The sequence below is a fragment of the Nothobranchius furzeri genome, chromosome 7 (genome assembly GCF_043380555.1).
Source record: "Nothobranchius furzeri strain GRZ-AD chromosome 7, NfurGRZ-RIMD1, whole genome shotgun sequence".
In the NCBI taxonomy this organism is placed as follows: domain Eukaryota; kingdom Metazoa; phylum Chordata; class Actinopteri; order Cyprinodontiformes; family Nothobranchiidae; genus Nothobranchius; species Nothobranchius furzeri.
This window is the reverse complement of record NC_091747.1, coordinates 58497999-58516708: the sequence shown is the minus strand read 5'-3', so window position 1 is coordinate 58516708 and position 18710 is coordinate 58497999. Positions and strand designations below refer to the sequence as shown.

General features: G+C 39.0%; 2 protein-coding genes across 18 annotated transcripts in view; one reads left to right on the top strand and one right to left on the bottom strand.

Moving 5' to 3' along the window:
* Positions 1-1586: 1586 nt before the first annotated feature.
* On the top strand, positions 1587-10621 carry pdss1 (prenyl (decaprenyl) diphosphate synthase, subunit 1). The gene is made up of 11 exons (XM_015955455.3): positions 1587-1794; positions 2346-2410; positions 2496-2625; positions 2705-2835; positions 2912-3053; positions 3125-3236; positions 3311-3420; positions 8590-8670; positions 9302-9415; positions 9511-9591; positions 9690-10621. The coding sequence occupies exons 1-11, from the start codon at positions 1639-1641 to the stop codon at positions 9828-9830; spliced, it is 1263 nt and encodes a 420-aa protein (XP_015810941.3). The 5' UTR covers positions 1587-1638; the 3' UTR covers positions 9831-10621.
* A 9-nt stretch (positions 10622-10630) lies between these two features.
* Positions 10631-18710, bottom strand: part of abi1a (abl-interactor 1a) — a 64801-nt gene continuing 56721 nt past the window's right edge. For 4 of the 17 annotated variants that reach the window (XM_054751056.2, XM_054751057.2, XM_054751058.2 and 1 more), the window contains 5 exons: positions 18531-18644; positions 16203-16442; positions 14411-14503; positions 13450-13635; positions 10631-12632 (listed from right to left, as the gene is read on the bottom strand). In XM_054751056.2, the coding sequence (XP_054607031.1) occupies positions 12457-12632; positions 13450-13635; positions 14411-14503; positions 16203-16442; positions 18531-18644 (809 nt within the window). In that variant the 3' untranslated portion in view covers positions 10631-12456. The remainder of the gene's footprint in view (positions 12633-13449; positions 13636-14410; positions 14504-16202; positions 16443-18530; positions 18645-18710) is intronic. The other 13 variants (XM_015955444.3, XM_015955445.3, XM_015955446.3 and 10 more) reach the window with 6 other exon arrangements.

Sequence of the window (18710 nt, the reverse complement as noted above, 5' to 3'; positions counted from 1 at the left end):
TCAAATTAAAACACTGAAATAAATTAGTTTTAAAAGCCATCGCAGCTCAGCTTCCAACATTTCACCAGGACTGAGTTCATTTTAAAATCAAGTACAGTACGCCCATCCTGGTTTCTGGCAACTGCTTAACACGTTTAAAAATTCATTACTGCTTTATTTGTGTGAGTTGTTGGTAACATAACACGGATAAGAGCAAAAAAAAACTTTAATATTTAATAAAAAACCAAGCATAATTGATGTTGCCGCCTGGTGGTGATTATGGTGCATTGCAGCTTCCTGTATGCAGCTTCCTGTATAACGAACTGATTTCTATCGAAAATAGAAACGGAAAACTGAATTCAGGACATTTAGCCTGGTTTCTTGTAACTTATTTTAACAACAAAATAGTTTAGGCTTAAATTCTTTCCTCTTGTGATTTGGCAATAACACAACACAGATAAAGTTCAAAATAAAGCAATGAACTAAGTTTGCTTTATATGCCTACATAGCTCTGTGCTGCCACCCAGTGGACATTGTGGCACATTTCAGCTTCCAACATTTCACAAGGACTGATTTCAGGTCAACTCAGGTACAGTACACACACAGAGCATGGTTTCACGCAACTCTTTGCCAAGATTAATTATTTACTGCTTTATTATCTTCCTCGTGTGATTTTGCTAACATAACACAGTGTAATAAATAAATAAATTAAGGATAAAACGATTGCAACAACGCCACCCTGGGTTAACCCACGGCTGTGACGGGACCTACGGGCCACCGTAGAGGTGAAGGCTAGACTGTCCGAATTCAGAGCTGCTGACTTCCGGTTTTAGCGGTCTTCAAGGACCCGGCCTTGCTAGATCGGCGAGGATCCGTACTCATAAGCATCCTCCCCGTGGATTCGGACATTCGGAGTGTCATACCTCTCTCTACAGCTCTGCCATCCTCTCCCAATGATTGGACAGGAATTCAAGAAACGTGATTGGTAGCCAAGACTCGTGCTCTCATTGGTTCCACCCAAGTTCCTCCCACTGACGCTAGAATCGAGACAAAAAGATTCATAACACTGTAGATTTGGTTTGTACCTGTAGAATGAATGTGTGTTTTGAGAGTTTTGATTTCAAACTTGTACCTTGATTTTTTAATAAAAAATAAAAAATACATGTACAAAATACAACGTTCCTGTTACAAAACAAGAAATACAAGTACGAATTGAGAATTACAAGTTAGAAAACTAAAGTTACAAGTTACAAATCCAAAGTTACAAGTTATGAATCCAAAGTTACAAGTTACGAATCCAAAGTTACATGAGATTGAAACATGTTTGAAGTTACAAAACTTGGTACAAGTTACGCTGAATATTGTCCCCATCCTAGTTCCATACATACATACATATATGCATATGAGACTGATTTATATCAAAAATTAAAACACAAAACTGAATTCAGGATGTAGTACATGAGTATAATTACAGTAATTAAGTAGGCATAACAGAGTAAAGGACAATATTACAGTGAGAACCAAATGCTTTAGTTGTTGAAATCAATCTCTTCCGCCAAATCTTATTGTGAAATGTTTCTGACAAACGCACGCTCAGTGATTTCCGGTTCCGCCTACGTACAACAGCGGTCCCGGTCCCGATGCGTGCACCTCGTAAAGATGGCGGGGTCTTGGTGGAGGGTTTGTGGGAGGTGGAGTACAAGCTGTACGAGCACGAATGTCTCCGACACCCTGCGGTGTTTTAGCGGTATGTCTACGGGCGCCTCCGGGTCTGGTTTGAGCCGGGCGTCCTGGAGCTCCGGCCCGGGGAACGAGGTGAGTTTGTACCTAGCAGGAAGTGCTGTCAAACCCTGGAAGGTCAAACCCTCAACGCCGGTTAGACTGTGGGTCTGTATCCTCGTGTTACTGGTGGTTTCTGTGGGTCTTGCTTTGGGGTCGTGCTGCTAATATTTTTTATCATTATAGAAAATTGTTTCCTGGATTCTGCAAGGACGTTTTTAACGAATTATGACTTGTTGCATGTGTTATTTTCAGTCCATGTAAAGGATCCTTGCAGAATATTTAATGTATTTATTTAATTATAAGATGCATTCAGACAACTTGCCATTCATTCTTTTAACCTGGGATTATTTGTACTACTTTTAACTACTCAGACATATTAAAAACGTTTAATGGTAAATAGGAAATTTTATAAGACCTAACCTATAAATAAACCGTAATTACGGTATTAAATACTCATGCAAGTCAACTCCCCAGGGTGAGATAAAAATCCCTAATCTGAAGCTTAATATTTAATTGCATAGAATTAATATAACCCCACTAGTTTGTCTAATTTTCCATTGAAAATGTTTTTTTTGTCTTTTCAGAGAATGCCTTTGCTATCTGCACAGACCCACTCCACTGCTCTCCATCTAAATCCGTTAATAATCAGGTGAGCTTTGACATAAATTGTGATTTTATTCTAGTTTATTATGTCTTTATTGCAGATTTTGATCTCATATTTCCTCTTGTTTCAGACAGAACTCAAGGTTTCTGTATCCCACACTGTCCTGCTTTTGCAGGGCGACACACAGCGATGTAAAGCTCAAAGACCCTTTTATGTTAGCCCAGAAAGACTTGAAATGCTTATACGATGACATCAAAAAGGTAAGTTAACATTCAAAAAGACGTTCTGCCTCACTTTTTGCTTCCTTTGGGCCTGTATTAAACCATTTTTGTCTCCTAGGAGATGTTTGTATCCAAACAAGAACTGAAGCATCTGTGCGACTACTATTTTGATGGCAAGGGAAAGGCCATTCGACCGATTATAGTCATCCTGATGGCTCGTGCTCTGAACATCCACAGCAACCAAGCTGGGTAAAAATGTTAGCTCATTTTCTAACAATAAACTCCATTTTTACCTTGTTTTTAAATCACGCCATCTGGTTTGCAGAGATCTCCTCCCAGGACAAAGGGCAATAGCTATGATTTCCGAGATGATTCACACTGCAAGCTTGGTGCACGATGATGTAATCGATGGATCGGATGAGCGAAGAGGAAAAAGATCAATTAATGATGTCTGGGGGGAGCGAAAGGTATGATTTTCTTCTTGGCAAGTGTTTTCTTTTATGCTTCTCCATTTTCATGTGCACTTTTTCTCTTTCAGGCTATCTTAGCAGGAGATTTCATCCTGTCAGCGTCCACTATGGTTTTAGCTCGGATCGGTAACAGCACAGTGATCAAATTGCTCTCACAGGTGATAGAAGACCTGGTGCGAGGTAAATTACGACGCATAAACAATAAAACCTCGTCTTCCCGTTATTTAAGTTAACTCGAAGGATTGTTCCTCCAGGCGAATTCATGCAGCTGGGCTCCAAAGAGAACCAAAACGAGAGATTCAAACACTACCTTGAGAAAACCTTCAAGAAGACGGCGAGTCTAATAGCGCACAGTTGTAAAGCAGTATGTACGTTCTGTCTCCACATAAATACCTCAGACCATGTACACACCTAACCGGGTATCCCACAGACTGAAGATATTTTTCTAGTGTTTCCTGTCATTCACAGGAAAGTGAAGATAAGCGACAACCAAACAATTCTTACGAAAACTTCAGACCAAAGTGGGGATTTGCTAATTGTCAGCGTTGGCTGGTGGACATAAATAACCAAGGTTTTATGTCTCGCTATGTCACTACTTGTGACAAAAAGGAGAATTACGTCACATTTACACTCACTTGTTGTTATGAGCTTAACTGCTCTGCGTAGAAGATCACAGGCGAGGGACACGACAATAGACTACCACCTCGTTATATATACACTTATATCTTTATATATACTCTTATATCTTTATATATACTCATCTGTAAATATACTCTTCTATCTGTATATATACTCATCTGCAAATATACTCTTATATCTGTATATATACTCATATCTGTATATATACTCTCCATCCATCCATCCATCCATCCATTTTCTGAACCCGCTTTGTCTGTATATATATATATATATATATATATATATACTTATATCTGTATATATATATATATATATATATACTCTTATATATGTATATATACTCTCATATATTTACATAAACTCATATATGTATATATACTCATCTGTATATATGTACTCTTTTATATATATATATATATATATATATATATATATATATATATATATACACTCTTACAGTGGGGCAAAAAAGTATTTAGTCAGCCACCGATTGTGCAAGTTCTCTCACTTAAAATGATGACAGAGGTCAGTAATTTACATCATAGGTACACTTCAAGTGTGAGAGACAGAATGTGAAAAAATCCATGAATTCACATGGCAGGATTTTTAAATAATTTATTTGTAAATCAGGGTGGAAAATAAGTATTTGGTCAATAACAAAAATTCAACTCAATACTTTGTAACATAACCTTTGTTGGCAATAACAGAGGTCAAACGATTACTATAGGTCTTTACCAGGTTTGCACACACAGTAGCTGGTATTTTGGCCCATTCCTCCATGCAGATCTTCTCGAGAGCAGTGATGTTTTGGGGCTGTCGCCGAGCAACTCCCTCCACAGATTTTCTATGGGGTTGAGGTCTGGAGACTGGCTAGGCCGCTCCAGGACTTTCAAATGCTTCTTACGGAGCCACTCCTTTGTTGCCCGGGCGGTGTGTTTGGGATAATTGTCGTGTTGGAAGACCCAGCCACGTTTCTTCTTCAAAGCTCTCACTGATGGAAGGAGGTTTTGGCTCAAAATCTCACGATACATGGCCCCATTCATTCTGTCCTTAACACGGATCAGTCGTCCTGTCCCCTTAGCAGAAAAACAGCCCCAAAGCATGATGTTCCCATCCCCATGCTTCACAGTAGGTATGGTGTTCTTGGGATGCAACTCAGTATTCTTCTTCCTCCAAACACGACAAGTTGAGTTTATACCAAAAAGTTCTACTTTGGTTTCATCTGACCACATGACATTCTCCCAATCCTCTGCTGTATCATCCATGTGCTCTCTGGCAAACTTCAGACGTTCCTGGACATGCACTGGCTTCAGCAGCGGAACACGTCTGGCACTGCAGGATTTGATTCCCTGCCGTTGTAGTGTGTTACTGATGGTGACCTTTGTTACTGTGGTCCCAGATCTCTGCAGGTCATTCACCAGGTCCCCCCGTGTGGTTCTGGGATTCTTGCTCACCGTTCTCATGATCATTTTGACCCCACGGGATGAGATCTTGCGTGTAGCCCCAGATCGAGGGAGATTATCAGTGGTCTTGTATGTCTTCCATTTTCTGATAATTGCTCCCACAGTTGATTTTTTCACACCAAGCTGCTTGCCTATTGTAGATTCACTCTTCCCAGTCTGGTGCAGGTCTACAATTATTTTCCTGGTATCCTTCAAAAGCTCTTTGGTCTTGGCCATAGTGGAGTTTGGAGTCTGACTGTTTGAGGCTGTGGACAGGTGTCTTTTATACAGATAATGTGTTCAAACAGGTGCCATTAATACAGGTAACGAGTGGAGGACAGAAAAGCTTCTTAAAGAAGACGTTACAGGTCTGTGAGAGCCAGAGATTTTCCTTGTTTGAAGTGACCAAATACTTATTTTCCACCCTGATTTACAAATAAATTATTTAAAAATCCTGCCATGTGAATTCATGGATTTTTTTTCACATTCTGTCTCTCACAGTTGAAGTGTACCTATGATGTAAATTACTGACCTCTGTCATCATTTTAAGTGGGAGAACTTGCACAATCGATGGCTGACTAAATACTTTTTTGCCCCTCTGTATATATATGTATGTATATACTCTTATATATGTATATATACACTCTTATATATGTATATATACTCTCATATCTGTATATATATATATATATATATATATATATATATACTCTTATCTGTATATATATATATATATATATATATATATATATATATATATATATATATATATATATATATATATATATATACTCTCATCTGTATATATTTACTCTTATATATGTGTATATATATACTCTCATATCTGTATATATATATATATATATACTCTTATATCTGTATATATATATATATATATTTATATATACTCTCATCTGTATATATATACTCTTATATATGTATATATATATATACTCTCATATCTGTATATCTACTCATATCTGTATATATATATACACTTATATCTGCATATATATTTATACTCTTATATCTGTATATATATACTCTTATATCTGTATATATATATATATATATATATATATATATATATATATATATATATATACTCTCATCTGTATATATTTACTCTTATATATGTATATATATATATACTCTCATATCTGTATATATATATATATATATATATATATATAAATAAATATATATACTCTTATATCTGTATATATATATATTTATATATACTCTCATCTGTATATATATATATATATATATATATATATATATATACTCTCATCTGTATATATATATATATATATATATATATATATATATATACTCTTATATATGTATATATATATATATATATATATATATATATATATACATATATATATATATATACTTTCATCTGTGTGTATATATATATACTCTTATATGTGTATATATATACTCTCATATCGGTATATATATATTTATATACTCTCATCTGTATATATATATATATATATATATATATATATACTCTTATATATGTATATATACTCTTTTATATATATATATATATATATATATACTCTCATCTGTATATATATATATATATATACTCTTATATGTGTATATATACTCTCATATCGGTATACATATATAAGAGTATATATATATACTCTTATATATGTATATATACTCATATATATATATATATATATGTATATATATATATATATATATATATATATATATATATATATATATACTCTTATATATATATATATATATATACTCTTATATGTGTATATATATACTCTCATATCGGTATATACATATATATACTCTCATCTGTATATATATATATATATATATATATATATATATATATATATATATATATATACTCTTATATATGTATATATACTCATATATATATACTCTTATATATGTATATATATTCTTATATATGTATATATACTCTCATATCTGTATATATACACTCATATCTGTATATATATATATATATATATATATATATATATATATATATATATATATATGCCCTACAGGTTATAAAAAAAAACTTGTACGTCGCTTTGGATAAAAGCGTCTGCGAAATGAATAAACATAAACATAAACATGTACTCTCATCTGTATATATTTACTCTTATATATGTATATATATACTCTCATATCTGTATATATATATATTCATATCTGTCATGTACTCTCATCTGTATATATTTACTCTTATATATGTATATATATATACTCTCATATCTGTATATATATATATATATATACTCTCATCTGTATATATATATATATATATATATATATATATATATATATATACTCTTATATATGTATATATATATATATATATATATATATACTCTTGAGAGTATATATACAGATATGATTATATATACAGATAAGAGTAGCTCAGGAGGTAGAGCGGGTTGTCCCGTAATCTGTAGGTTGCAGGTTCGATCCCGGTTTCAGCCAGAGAATGTTGCTGTTGTGTCCTTGGGCAAGACCTTGCCTGCTGGTGGTGGTCGGAGGGACCGATGGCCCCAGTGTTTAGCAGGCCTTGCCTCTGTTGGTGCGTCCTAGGGCAGCTGTGGCTACATCGTTGCTCATCCCCACCAGCGTGTGAATGAATGAGTGACTGATTGTGTTGTGAAGCGCCTTGGGGGGTTGTAGAACCCTAAGAAGGCGCTATACAAATACAGACCATTTAACAAGAAATGACGTACGTTTATCTGCACGTGGCTTTTATTGTGAACGTTTCCAGGTGGTTTACGTGGCGTTTGTGTTTGACTTCCTGTCTGGCCCACTCTTAAGTGAAGATTCTGATGCGTTTTGGAAACGTAGCACATAAAAATAAAACCTAATGATAGCGTCCTTTTGCTTCTGAGACGCATTCAAAAAAAATGACACAGCTGCCGGCGGAAAATAACCAGTCCACTATAACGACGGCTATTTGCCACAAAGTACATTTGACCGACATTTCACGATGCTTTCATATCCAGTGGAAAAGAAGCTCAAGTCTCCTATTCTGGTCGTCTCGTGGGTTACCCTGACTGAAAAACAAGATGAATGGAAGTGATCGGGACTTCCGCCTTGAATCACACATATGCTAAACCTCAGTTTAAATGAGAATTGTGAGAATTCACCCCCAGCGTAGCTGCTATTTACCACATGGCCAGATTTATGGTGGTTTTCTCTGGGTTGAATTCTCCTTTCGACCAGGAAAAGGATGAGAATCTCTAAACTGGCCACCTGTTGAAAATAAGCGCCTTCTTGGCCTCAAATAAAATAAAAAATTTAAAACTCACTCTCGACGGCCGGGGTGTCCGGTTTTATGTGTGTACATGGTCTTAAGAGTTGGAAAGGAGACTCTTTTTTTTTTCTACGTGTGTGGTTTTTATTGTTGACTGCTGCACCACTTTATTTTGAAGGTTTCTCTTCTGGTAAACTCGGACCCAGATGTTCATGAAATAGCCTACCAGTACGGCAAAAACGTTGGCATCGCCTTTCAGGTAAGCTCTGATCTATGAATCGGCCGTATCAAACCAAAATTCCAACTTTGTTGAGTTTTGGGGCAAAAAAGAATCAAACTTTGAAGCTATTTTCCCAGACAAACCAGTTAATTTGTCCCTACTATAATGAAACTATTCCCTACTGGCTATCAACACTGTTTCTTAAAATAATAAGTCTAAAATAAAAACTGAAACGGCTTTTCTGTGATTTTAAAAACCCAACCTGGCACCTTTTCATGTCTCAAGTTCATCAGTATTTGGGATCAGGAAATGTTCTTAGCACTAAAAAACAATCAGTCGTAAGATTTCATGGTTTTCATCCCAGCAAGTCATTTGCACAAGTGGTGCTCAGGGTCTGGGAAAATGTAGATTTCTCTTGTTTAAATGGGTTTTTTCCCTTATTTACATCAAATAAGTTTCCAAGATTCCTTTAAAACCTTTTCCGTTATTAAATTAAATGGATACTTTTATACTTGCATGAGACAGCTGCAGCAGCGAAGGAACTCCTGCTCCATTGCATGCTGGGATTTGTAGTTTTAGTGGGTTTTCTTGCACCACATGCCATTTATATAATGTAGGAATACATTAGTGTAGAAAATAAACCATTTGATCTAAAGGCTTGTTTTTGTAGCTCGTGGACGATGTTTTGGACTTCACATCAGGAGCCAACCAGCTGGGGAAACCTGCAGCTGCTGACCTGAAACTGGGTTTAGCGACTGGACCGGTTCTGTTTGCGTGTGAGCAGGTGAAGCCCCCATCAACATTTGAAGTTTTTCCTTTTTCTAGGTACTTCAGTTACTGATCCAGAACTGATGCTGTTTAACTTTCTTTTTCCTTCAGTTTCCTGAGCTTCATGCAATGATCATGAGACGTTTCAGCTCCAAAGGAGACGTGGACCGAGCCTGGGAGTTTGTCCTTCAGGTACAGACAACTTGAGGTGCCAAAAATTGAACTGTAAAAAAACGTCCTGGTGGTCAACGCTAGTTTTTATTAAACCCTAGCTCTTATTTCTGTTTCAGAGTGACGGCGTGCAGCAGACCACCTTTTTGGCCCGGCGGTACTGTGATGAAGCCATCAGACATATCAGTTTGCTCCGGCCGTCCCCCGAGAGGGACGCCCTCATCAGGCTCACGGAGATTGTGCTCAGCAGAGACAAATAAACCTCCGCCACTCGCCTTCTCCTCAGGCAGCTGCATCATGGAAGAGGAACCAGCTCCGTTACGCCTGACCAAACGCACCTGGGGGTGGACTAGACGTCCAGGAGGAGCGCTGAGTATCACTGTACGACTCAAAAAGGCCCAGAATCGGCACCAAACATGGACTTACAGGGACGTCGGCCATTTTTAAGTGTTAATGTAGAAGTTACTTAGTTTTCTGAACTCTAACCGGAGTGATGAGCTAACGGCTAGTCCAAACTAGTGTAGCAGCCATCTTTAAAAAAAATAAACTCAGTGCTTGAACATTTTGCAGCTTTTTTCCTCAACACTGTTTACAAGCTAAATGCTAAATGTAGCACTTCCTGTGCAGGTTTTCTTTTTGTTGCCAGTGACAATATGAACTATGAAATTCTGTTGGTCTGTCTTGGCTGCTCAGACTAGCCGTTAGCTCATCAGCCTGGACAGATGGGATCCGTTTTTGTACCACGGGTGAGCTAGTTTCCATTTTTATTCCACAGAAAAACACTTGAAAATGTTTGGAAATCCTCGTTAATCTTATTGTGAAATATGTTTGGCGTTATGGTTTGTAATGATGCAGTTTGGTGTTATGAAACGGCACTGACCGGGTCACCTTAAACCTTTACTGTCAGCACTGTAAGTGGCGTCTCGGATTGGCTAGCAGAGCTGGACGTGAGGTCCGTCCACGTCGCGAAAGGCCAAACATTTGTGTTCTTGTATCAACCTTGGCCTTATCAATAACATTTTATTAAAATCTTTTTATCTCCAGAAAAACACGCACGCTGTACATAGATTTGTTTATTATAAAAGACTGTACATTAATTTTCAATCAACATTATATATACATAATGAGCAGAGAGGTGGATTCAGGACTCCCACTCAAGAAAAATAAAATAGATTCTTTTGGGAAATGAAAACAAAACCAAGGCATTAGCTGCAATTTCCTGCAGGGAGGCGATCCCTGAGCGGCACCGCCTAATGTCTGGTTCGACCCGAGCGTTCGAGCCCCCGAGGATCACATGGTAATTGTTGCTTGGAGGTATTAGAGTTGCTTTATCTGAATTGTCACATGGCAGTGTCTGGCCAACAATCACTGCACACCTTTCAGAGATTAAATCTGCTAAACAACTACTGACGGATCCCACAGATCGGAGTAAATTAACAGGCTGATTCCAGACAAAACCGGATTGTGTTAGATTTAATAAACTCATCTGCCGCTGGATTTAAAATGAACATCTAAGATCTTTTTCCAGGAAATACATAAACAGATTTATATGTTAATTAAAGACATTTTTCTTCAAATGAATAATCTTTCAGTTTGCTTTTCTCCAGATTTTCTGAAGCTCTGATGCTTTTCCTTTGACATTTGCTGCCTTTTCACTCCTTTTCTGTTCAGTTGAAGATTTACTCTTAAAAAATAGGAAAATGTAGGACAGACTTTAAAATAACCCATCGAGAGCAGAAGAGAAATATTGAGACTTGTCTGCTAACTGTGACAATAATCTAACTGAACATGTTTAGATTGTTTTTATGCCAGGATGGATCCTAGGTGTGACAGGAGCCGCTAAAGCTGCAGAAACACTTAAGAACATATTTAATAACCATTCGAGCTGCTGTGCAAAATACTTTTTTTTAGCTTTTAAGACAGGTTGTTATTTTTTTGCAGGAAAAATGAAAAAAAGAAATATTTTACTCTCCAGTCCTGGATTAATATTTTTAAAGGAGTGAAAAAGATGCAAAAATCCAAAGAAAAACTCGTAAAGAGACTTCAAGAAAAACTGCTGATCATTTAAAAATAAACTAAATAATTTATGGTTTTAATCTGAATGCATTCATAAATCCAACCAAAGAAAACGTGTGAACCAATCAGCTGCAGGATCAGGACAGACCAAACGTTTCCCATCAATCCCTAATCCATATCATTCAAATGCTTCATTAAAATATAAAAACTAATTATTTTAATGGAAAAGATTTAAATGCATACAAATTATGATAACAAAATCAAATTCCAAAAACAGAGAAAAGGGTTGTGGAGTAAAAAGTTCAGTGATCCGACAGTTGAGATTAAAAAACGTGAACACATTAACAACTTAATAGAATCATAATGGCAAAAAAGTAAGGATTATATTATATTTGCATGCTTCTACGCCAAGGCTGATTTGTTTACAGTATTTTTTTTAAACTGCATCTGAATCTTATCGACATTCACAGATTATTTATTCTTTTTACATTTCAGGACTCAGAGGCTAACGTTATGTACAAACGCTCAGACTCAAGGTGTGTTTTTATTTGCTTCATCAAAACGGAAGAGGATAAGGGCTACTGACAAGAAAAAATAAAGATTTCTGACTTTAATCTCAGAAAAATATCTGATTTCTGAGATTAAAGTGAGATTTCTTTTCCTTTTCTTGGCCCTAATCCTCTTCCATTGAGAAACTTTGTTCAGGCAAAATGTCACCACACATCTCCATCACACCAGAGTAATCTAATTACTTTTTATTTTATTTGCCATCAGTAAAAGAGAGAGAACATTCTGTTTTTATTACCTAAAAAGGGGGGCGGGGTCTATTTGTCTTCCACCAGATATGACTGAATAAATAGATCTTTCCTTTCACTCGGCATAGTGCATGATGGACTCCACGTAGTTCCCAGGAAACAGGCCAGTGACGCCGTTGCAGACGCCCTCGAACCAGCCGTCGTCGTTCTTCTTCACCACGTAGATGATGGCGCCTTCCATGAACGTCAGCTCATCGTTTTTGTCCTTGGCGTAGTCGTAGATTGCAACAACTGCAAGGACAGAAGCAAAAGCATCGAAAACCAGAACTTGGTTAGTTGATCTTTCCAGTCACCATGCATCGTCAGATTAGCATACGCATATTACAGCTAATGCCTGTCTGACAGCACACATACGCTATCTGATCAGCATACATAGTTTAAGATGTGTAACACTCTGATGGGCCGGTTTACCCGTCAGATCGTCATACACTTTGCGATAAACACTCATCAGTTCATTTTTGTGGATGGAAAAACATTATGAACACAATCGACAAACGTTTCCTCGTACTTTGCCATCCGCGTGTTGAACTGACGGTTCTTCCAAACGTAGCGGAAGTTTAGATGAATGTGCATAAGCTGCTCTGACATGTATTAGGAATGTAAGAAAATATCGATATAGCAATATATCGCAATATTTTTTCCTGCGATATTATATCGATGTTCAAAAGCTGTGTGTCGATTTTTTTGGAAGAATTTACGTGCAAACATTTGTGTATTTTCTTTTCTTTTGGTGCAAATCAAATGCCGTCCGCTAGTCAGCAGTAGGGTGCAATGGAGTTTGTTTCCACCACTGAAATGTAAATCCCTCTATTATGGTTCAGATACCTCATGTTAATCATGTTAAGTATCAGTTTGGACCATTTATTGAATTTTCCTACAATAATTTTAGTCTAAAAAAAATCGCTATAATTGTCCGACTGAATGTATCGCAATATATCGTGATATATCGTATCGTCTCCCCTGTATCGTGATAAGTATCGTATCGCCAGAATTTCACCAATACACATCCCTAACATGTATGGTGCTGTCAGAAGTTCTCAGAGCAAACCTTTCTCTATGTAGTTCTTGGGGGCCCACTGCGGGTCTCCGTCGGCATACGGGTCACTGTACTGCACCACGGCGGCGTCCTCCTCCTCCTCGTAGTCCACCGGGGGAGGAGGGGGAGGGGGGGAATCATCGAACATGGGCAGGTCATCTGGAGGTGGGGGTGGAGGTGGGGTGGGAGTATCAGCAACTGTTCAACAAGAAGTCAGATTAAGTTAGGTCAAAAGTGGCGATCAGGAGGACGGTGGTGGGATCATGCAACATTTCATTTTAAACACAAACACGCAGGAGGAGGAGAGGGAGTCTGCTTCTTCTGCTGGGACTTTTATTATTACATTATTCTATTTCAGACATGAGAATGCAGAAAAATAGAAAGTTTCTCATCTGGTTTCACTAGATCCGTCTTCCTCTGGGGTATTTTGAAGATTTGTTTGTGGATTTTAACGTTGCCTTGCTACAAATTTCCATTTTTGCTGAATATTTTTATCAAATTTGTCTCATTTTTTCTTTGTTGGAAGGTCAAAAGTGGTTTAAGGTTAAGATCTCCTCCACAGCATCTACAGCCTTCAACCTTTTGTAATTCTGCTTTAAGACGGCTGCTCCAACCCAGACTAAACAGAGGAGAAACCTCTCTCCAAGGTCTCCTAAAAACGCAAACAACTACTTTTAAAAATGACAAAGAAAACCTGTTGCTGGATAGTTTTTAAACTCCAGACTCAATCATCTAAAAAAAATCCAGATCTAATTTATTATAAATTGCCTTTGACATGAATGATTTAATACGCTTTGTTAGCCTAAATGTTTTTAATTTCAGAGTTAGCATCAGCAGAGGGCAGCAGCGAGTCTCCTCCTCTGCAGTGCTCCACGCTACAGACATGCAAACCTCCCCAAAAAACTACATATTTAGGACAGACTTAAAAAAGATGCAAACGAAGCACACAGCATGCAGAATGTTCTTCACTTACTGCTCTCCTGCATCCTGGCCACAAAGCCAGTCAGAGGTATCTGCGGAGTCAGCTGGGGCATGGGGGGAGGAGGAGGAGGCGGCGCGACAGACACTGAAAGCCAGGGAGGAGGAAGACAGCGAGGAAGAGGAGGAAGGCACAAGAAGAGAGAAAGGACAGACAGAACCCGTCAGTCATCAAGAACCAAGAGGAACACGAGAGATCAGCGCGTTGTCATTTTGAGGTGAAAAATCAGTGAAAAGCAACATTAGAGGCAAATTTGGTAAGCGTCGGAAGAAAAGTTCAGGGATGAAATTTCATCTGAGGGTCACTGGGGTCGGCGGATAAACATGGGATTATGTTTGATTTCAAACTCTTCTTCAGTCAGTTAGGAGAGCTGCCACTAGGGGGCACTGTTAGCTGACCTGCACACCTTAAAAATAAATCATGTGAAGCACACAGAATAATTATCTCTATATATACAGTTTTAACATCTGATCTACAGATGGACATGGCAGGAGGATTAGAGACTAAAACATCTGGATGTGCACTGGCCTGAGGTCAGATATCGGCTGTTTGCTTCAGAGCTGCTACAGAATTAAAGAAATGCCAAACTAAATGGGAAAATAAAAGGTGGTGAGGGACATTTTTTCTCTGCCAAATGATAAATGTATTATAGTCAGCCTCAATAATATGACTGATAAGCTAACAGCTAGTCTGTACCAGCTAAGATCAAAGTTTAAAAATGGCTGCACAGCAGTTTGTGGAGTTTTGTCTCATCAAACACGGACATGACCAGATTTACAGGGAATTCTGGGTTTACGTGCATAAATATCTCCAGCAGCAGTTTAACACTTTTTATCATCTAGTGCGTGAAATATCTGACAGGTGAACTTCCTGTCACTGTATCCCGACTGCTCATGCGCCCTGGCTACTTGACCATGGGGGACATGGTTTTGGCTGACTGGTCAGCGCGCGCGACTCTCACCCAGGAGTCTGGGGGTTGAATCCCACCCGGACTCTCGTTTCTCCACCTTGCCACATGTACATTTTGGTGCGGCTCAAACGGTGGTGTGGCAAAAAGTGATTCAGAGGGACACAAGTGGCCCACTGGACACGACTTATTTAAAGCTCTCATTTACATATAAATCTGCAGTGGTCACTAGTATGAATGAATGCATTATGAGTTGTTCTCTTTGGAAAAAAGCTAGGGATCTGCCGCTTCAGCAAGTAGAAGTTAGTCGGAGGAGTGGGGTGCAGAAGACGGCAGGATTGGGAGTCTTACTCATTAATATTCATGATATTTGGACACCTCGACTCTGACTTGCTAATAGCAATGCAACTCTTCCTCTACCTTCCATTTGCTCTGCAATGTTGACATTTCATCTCGACAAATAACACAAGCCTGAAGGAATTCTGCCATGCTGTGGAGTTGCTAAAGCTAATGGTTAGCTTCTACTAGCAGAAACGTGCTCTGCTGTCTCCTGGACGCTAAACCCAACAACAGTCTTCCCCGTCGTGAATCAGAATGGGTGAATCCATGAATGCTAATTTTCAGTGCGACATAGATCTGTGTGGATTTTGCTGACCCAAGAGCTTCCCCGTCTATTTTCTCTCCTAACAGCTGATGCAAGATATAGGAGTCGCTTTGGATAAAAGCGTATGCACACTAACACAAACATACATTTAAGCTAATAGGTTTAATGGAACCAATTGACAAAGCTTGTTGCAGAAACCTGAACAGAAAAGCAGGTCTGTGCACTTTACAAATCAAAATAAAGTGGCGTTCTTTTGTGCTTCGGGTGAACCTTACTTGAGTTCTGGCCGAAACCTGGAGTGCCTCCATTAATGTGAGGCTGCTGCTGCTGCTGTAGCTGCTGCTGCTGCTGCTGCAAGGAGAACTGGGAAGTGACCGACGGCGCCCGGCGGTAGGTGCCCGTGGCCGAAACCATAGAGACAGAAGAGTTGGAGGGGTTGTGTCGGGAAATCTGCCGTGAGATGGTTCCAAACTGGGATACTGGAGCGGGACCCAGTCCAGGCCCAGCGGCCACAACTAGAAACATCCCAAGACGAGACAGACAGAATGATCCACGAGGAAGGAAAGGAGAAAAAGGACCAACATCACCACCTTTTAAACACCAATTAGAACCCAAAACATAATAAATGAAGAAAACAGATGCTGATGATTAACAGTAATTCTGTAGAAATGGAAACCGTATTCAGTCCCTTCAGGATTAAATGTTGCTCAGAAAGGAAGGAGAAATGGAGAGAAACGGCAGCAACACAACATTGTTCCATGTGTGCGTGCCATAACTCAGAAATAGTTTTCAAATCACAGCAAGATATCTGGTTTTGTTTGAGCATTTCTGGATAATAAATAAACTCCCAGGAGACGAAGCTCCACGATTAGAAAGGGTGGACCCAGAGGAAGCTAAAATTTGGAAGAAAACAAACAAACTTCTCTCAAACATCAGCAGCAGAGGTAATTATAGCTGAAGCAGGACGGTGGTATTCAGAGGAGAAAAGCTCTGAAAGCATCAAACACACAACCCTTCCAGACATGCAGTGAATCTAAGCCCTACAACTACTCAGGGGTTAAGAATCAGCCCTTCATTATGGTTACAGCTGCATCAGGTACCAGAGGAGAACTCCAGAACCCAGCTGGACCAGCCACTGCAGACCACTGGGGAGCTGCTTGATGCCTCGCTTCAGAACAACGACCAAACCCATTTCACTAATTGAAGAGCAGTCTTTAGCTGGAAGGATTTCAGGTCCAGGTGGAGGTTTATATATAGAACACTTCAGATCTATGAGTACAAAACTCATCAAAGTAAAATAAAGAAATCAATAACAGTTAAATATCCTGAATCTATCAAATGAAACTAAATAGTTCTTCCTATAAATGTATGTGGATAAATATATAGATATCTCTGTATCCATTTACCCCTCCATCATCTTTCTGCCATTTATCCATCCATCCATCCATCGGTCATCCATTCATCATGCATCCATTCATCTTCCATATTTCACCCATCCATCACCCATCCTTCATCTATTCATCTGCAATCCCTTCATCTATCAATCATCTGTCTGTCATTCTGGGGGTGACAGTGGCACAGGAGTTAAGTGCTCGTCCCGTAATCGGAAGGTTGCAGGTTCGAGCCCTGCTCAGTCTGTCGCTGTCGTTGTGTCCTTGGGCAAGACACTTAACCCACCTTGCCTGCTGGTGGTGGTCGGAGGGACTGGTGGCGCCAGTGCTCGGCAGCCTCGCCCCTGTCAGTGCGCCCCAGGGCAGCTGTGGCTACATTGTAGCTCATCACCACCAGTGTGTGAATGTGTGTGAATGGGTGAATGACTGATTGTGTTGTAAAGCGCCTTGGGGGGGGGGGGGGGGGGGGGGGGGGGGGGGTTCCAGGGCTCTAGAAGGCGCTATATCAAATACAGGCCATTTACCATTCATTCATCCATCCATTATTTATCCATTTATACGGAGATATCTAAGATTTGTATTTTTATCTACCCAGGTAGAATTTTATTTCCCCTCTGATGCAGGTTTAACCAAAACATCAGAGAAATAATATCAAATAAAATGTGTGTGTGTGTGTGTGTGTGTGTGTGTGTGTGTGTGTGTGTGTGTGTGTGCGTGTGTGTGCGTGTGTGTATTCTGCACCTGTGCAAGCAATTTTCACATTTTTGCAGACTATTAGAAAGGACAGTTCCTTTATCAGTTTTGGTACCGCCTGATGTGCAGCAGCAGTTTGAGGTGAAGTTGTTGATCTTTGAAATGCGACTGGTGAGAAAAGACTTTGGAATCCAGTATCAACATCAAAGAAGTGAGAATTGATCTCACCATCACCACAACAGAAGTTTAGGATTAAAAGAAATTAAAGGGAAAAAAAAACATGGGAATAAAAACTCCCAAGAGCCCCACTGCAAGCAACAGAAACCAAATAACCAACCAAAGCCAATCACATTTTTTATCTAGTTAGGGAATAAACCACATGGATTTATTTCTTGGTTATTTGGAGTCATCTTTACTTGCAGTGTGTGCGAACACCCACAGCAGCCGTGTTCAGAAATCTCATCCATCAGTGGCGACGATCCCCCACCAGAGTAGACAGCCGGAGTCCACAAATCTCACCTAGAGATGATGGTGGAGGAGGAGGCGGTGCTGGAGGAGGCGGTGGGGCCAGCCCGGCCATGGGAGGAACAGGAGGAGGGGGCGGGGGGGGAGGTGGGGCAAACATGGGCGGGACTGGAAAAATTGATTCACGTTAACTGCAGCAGGTGCAGAGTTTGCCGACCTCACTGCTTCCTGTTA